This window comes from Macadamia integrifolia, chromosome 12 (assembly GCF_013358625.1).
Source record: "Macadamia integrifolia cultivar HAES 741 chromosome 12, SCU_Mint_v3, whole genome shotgun sequence".
In the NCBI taxonomy this organism is placed as follows: Eukaryota; Viridiplantae; Streptophyta; class Magnoliopsida; order Proteales; family Proteaceae; genus Macadamia; species Macadamia integrifolia.
Genome location: NC_056568.1, coordinates 5,943,992 through 5,948,576, shown reverse-complemented (window position 1 = coordinate 5,948,576; position 4,585 = coordinate 5,943,992). Strand labels below are relative to the sequence as shown.

The 4,585-nt window shown below is 36.8% G+C and overlaps 1 protein-coding gene across 2 annotated transcripts in view; it reads left to right on the top strand.

Annotated features, from left to right (window-relative positions):
- The window catches only part of LOC122058198 (protein TONNEAU 1a-like), a 12,774-nt gene extending 10,022 nt beyond the window's left edge, over positions 1 to 2,752 (top strand). For both annotated transcript variants that reach the window (XM_042620754.1, XM_042620753.1), the window contains one exon: positions 2,477 to 2,752. In XM_042620754.1, the coding sequence (XP_042476688.1) occupies positions 2,477 to 2,528 (52 nt within the window). In that variant the 3' untranslated portion in view covers positions 2,529 to 2,752. The remainder of the gene's footprint in view (positions 1 to 2,476) is intronic.
- The last annotated feature ends 1,833 nt before the right edge of the window (positions 2,753 to 4,585 follow it).

Below are 4,585 nucleotides of genomic sequence, written 5' to 3'. Positions count from 1 at the left end.
AAAAAAAAAAAGGAAAAGAAAAAAAAAGGTACCCTAATATCAAACCCCATCTACCCTTCATACTTTTCCTCCATTTCTTCCTTGTCCAGTTTCAGAACTTCAACATCCTGCCATGTCAATGTCATATATGAATACCCTACATTTTATAAAAGAAAATAAGGGGAAAAAAGGAGATGTCTATTAATCAGGGTTTCAAAAAGGTTTATCTGGGAATGGTGAAGAGATACAAGATAGTTCCTTGACTATGTTGGTTCCAGGGGATGTGTTTTTCTGGTCAAGTATTCAAGTTTGTGATTCAATAAATTAAAAGCTGCAGGACCTGAGGGGAAGGATAGAAAGATGTTGGGTTTTAGGAATGTGAAAATTAGAAGGTTGCTTCCTGGTGCCCGATGGTGATCTGGAAAATAAAATAAGCGGAAGTTACCAGTGGGCTGTACGAGGTTGGTTGCTGGACCAAAAAATAACTATAGCATTATAGAAGAAAGTAAATCATAGCTAGTCTCAATTTCTCTGGCTTTTCAACAGGTGCTGATTCAGATATGATAAAAAGGTGAAAGCATTAGGGAACCACGACGACTGCTTTGAGGACTTCTTGAGGTTTCAAGTGTTAACATGGTGGACAGTTGATCTGAATAAGAGTGTCATAGTAGGAGGGATTGAGGAGTGTGAGGAGAGGAGTGTATTTATAGGGGCAAGCGATTTGGAATGTAGGTTGAGTACTTCACCTTCCACTCACCCTGGTGTTTTATACTTCATGCTGCAATAAATCTATGGTGGACTCCTATTCTTGAATGCATGGAGATGGATGGATTCGTACTTTATAATCCTGATGCAGATTAATCACCAAAATATGCTTGTTTTATTATGAACAAGCCTAGGGTTGGGTTCCATACATTTTTGGCTTTTGATCCCATGTGTTTTGCGGGTAATAAGCCACTTTTATGGGTCTAAACTAGGGGTTCTAAGGTTGCATATGAGATTCACTGATTTGTTTCGTTTTTAGTTGGGTTTGATTTGATTTATATTTGTTTCCTTAACAGTCAAGTTATTAGTGGAGTCAAGTCATTAGTAGTTAGTTTCCTTTTTCAACTAGTTTCTAATTTCAGTTTTTAGTAAATATTGTATTAAGAGAATATTTGGTTTCCTTTTTGAGGAACCTTCTAATTTGTAATTCTCTCCCATCAACATTATAAATAAAGAGGAGGAGGCTCCTTGAAAAAGAATGATTTTGATAAAAAAATTAATGGCTGCTGCTATTGTCTTCTCCATGAAGAGTTGTCTTGTGTTTGATCAAAGCTGATGGAATTGGTGTTTGATCCAATGGATTATCTGCGGTGTGAAGCTCAAGAGGTTCCTTCAACTTATTTCTCTTCTTGTCTATAATATTCAAGGTGTTATAGAACTGGTCTATTGTTACAGGTATTTAAATCACTTTTCTCTCAATTCTGTCCAGAAAATCCTCTTATTTTTCCTATTTGATCCCTTGCTGCCTGAAACACTTTTGGCCATCCTTCGTTGCTGAAAATTGGATCGAACCTCCTTCCCGCCTAGTACTACCTTCTATCCAAACCTGGTCCAATTCTGACCATCCAATTTGAAGATATTAAAAATCTCTTATTTTTTGTCCTGTAGTGATCTTACAGAATAGGAACCAGAACCGATAGGTCTGATTTGTCCTCTTTTGTTTCTGTGGTGTTTATTATTGTTTGTGGACTGTTAGGATTCTATTCCTACTTCTGGTTAGCCCTATTATCTGTTGTACCGTCTGATCTAATAAGCTCCAGCTTCTGGGTTTGGAAATTCTGATTTGCAAGGATCTGTTTTATTCCTTAATTCTGATCTGTTGTATTGCTGTCCTATGTTGGTTATTATTGGTTGTTCTTCTGATTAAAAGTTCATGCAGTTGAGACTTGGTTAGACTCCTATCCTAGTCTACATTAAATCCATTTTTGGTATCACATTGGCACAGCCTTCATCTTAGAGCCTTGACTATATGTTTCAGTTACCTTGTTTATCTTTTTTTCAGCGCCACCCCCCCTCCCAAAAAAAAAAAGTGCCTGTCTTTTTTGCTTTTCATCTCTTTATTATGTTGCATGAACTTTATGGTGGGAGAACTATTCTTACTTGCACATATTTAATAATACAAATCTTTTTGTAGTTTTGTCTAGGAATGAGACGCAACGCCTTCGAGCTCTATTGTCCTGTTTGAAGCCTTCTCTTTTTGTCTATAGTGAAGTCATGTACAGAAATGTTCATCTATGGACAGAAGAAGAGGCATTAACAGGACTGTTTGTATAGATTTAATGTTGAAAGTTGTGGATTATCATTTGATTTGGTTCAGATTGTGAGTAATAACTAATTAATTCAGAGATATGGGTATGGTAAAATTGCAAAATAAAATAGTTCTTTTTTTCCTCTTTTGGTGCCAAAACTTTTAGTTCAGTTTACTGATACTTGTGTTTTATTTTGACCGCAGACATGTTGGAGATGGAGTCACAGAGGGTGATGGAAAGGCTGATCATATATAGCTTTCCATTTACTTTGTACTTGCATGGTTCGTCTTATAAATTTATCATGTAAGACATATTCTGTGCCATTTTAGTATTTGATTGAGCTTTCTGTTTCAGCATATGAGATGTCTTGTGAGGCCTTTCACTGTATTGCTGATTGTGGGTGCAATTTACAAGTCATGCCTGACGTTCATTTAGTATTGTCTAAGATAATGTAGCTTGCTTCTTTTTCCCTTTGTTTATTGGGGTGTGTTTCATTGTTTAACACTGTTAGTCTTGGCCCTTAATTTCTCGATTGGGTGCAAGTCCTGTAAACGGTAGACAGATATTCAAGCTGAATCCACAGGCTCAGTTATTTTTTTTAACCCAACTGTGTGCTTGCACTTTGAGGTTTTGAGGTACACTCCCTTTTATTACTGTCAGAAAACACTTAGGTTCGAGCCATTGCTAGATAGATGTCCTGTTTGTAACTGTCATTAAACAATTACAAAGACTTGACATGCGTCCTTGGTTCGACTCCCTCTACCCCGATTCACGTGCGAGGGCATAAACATACAGGATTAGTTGGGCCAAAGGTCTGGACATCCTCATTAGAGGAAGAAAAACACAAAAAGACTTGAAAATGATGATGAAACCAATCTTAAGCAAAGATTAGTGTGATATAATACAAAGACAAACATTAGTGTATGATATAACACAAAGACTTGAGAATGATGAAAACAATCTTAAACTAGATAGCAGGAAAAGGAAACCTAAACTTCAATCATCCGCTCCAACGAATATCATCATAGATGGATCAACAACAAGAACGTGAGAGGGCTAAATGAAACAATACATCGGAGTCCATATATATGACCCATATAACAATTAAACATAGAATATGGAGATCAACCTTAGAAACAAGATGATGTAAGGTTAGTAGATCGAAGATTGAGTATATTATGTGTAATTTTAACCACTCTCTAACATATAATGAAATGGTGACAAATGAAGAGAGATTTCACAAAGTGATTTTGTTAGATATCTAGGGTCAATCATGAATAAAGAAGGTGAGATAGATAATTATGTTTCACAGGTAATCAAAGTGGGATGGATGAAATGGAGAGGTGTGATTGGAGTGTTGTGTGATTGGCGTATCTCTTTAAAGCTCAAGGGAAAATTCTATAGAATCATTGTGTGACCAGCAATGCTGTATGGGGGGGAATGTTGGGCAGTTAAGAAGTGTCATATGGAGAAGCTGGGTGTAGTTGAGATGAAGACGTTAAGATGGATGTGCGTCAAAACATGGAAAGATAGAATAAAGAATAAGTATATTAGAGCTGATTTGAGAGTTGCCCCAATCAATGATAAGATTTGTAAATGTCATTTGAAATGGTATGGACATGTTCAAAGGAGGCCTGAGGACGCCCCAGTAAGGAGAAGTGATTTGATTAAGATGGATGGAGCTAAAAGAGCTAGGGGCAGGAATGACCATAGGTGAAGTGGTGAGAAATGATATGCATAGTCACGGTGTAGTCCCAAGTATGAACTTGGATCGAGCGTATTGGAGGGAAAGGATTCATGTAGTCGACCAATGTAGCTGAGTTTCTATTGACTTGTTTGGCTATGCCTTTTGTCCTCTTATTCTCTTTTACTCTTCGTCTTTCTCCATCTCTTCATTTTTTTTCATCCCTCCTTTCCCAATATTTTTTTTGGATCCATGTAGCCGACTCCATTAAGTTGTTGTTGTAGTAGCAGTAGTATAACAAAGAATCGTAGGATAATACACTCTGCAATCTACATGTTAACAAATAAAATATGGGGGAGAGGGTCCACAAGATAATTAGTTTGGTAATTGATGAACTTGAAAGGGAGTGAAGCCCGAGGCTTGGCCCAATGAAGTTCAAACTTAAGACCAAACTTCTCATGGCCTGGAATCAGCCATAATTCAAAATGAAGATGAAGATAAAGGTTGTGTTTGGTGCCGTTCTATGGGAATAGAAAAACGGAATAAAGTATTTGGTGCATTTATGGTGTGTTTCGTATTTTTTTGGAACAAAAAGTGAAAAAAAAAAAAGTAAAAAACAAGAATTTAT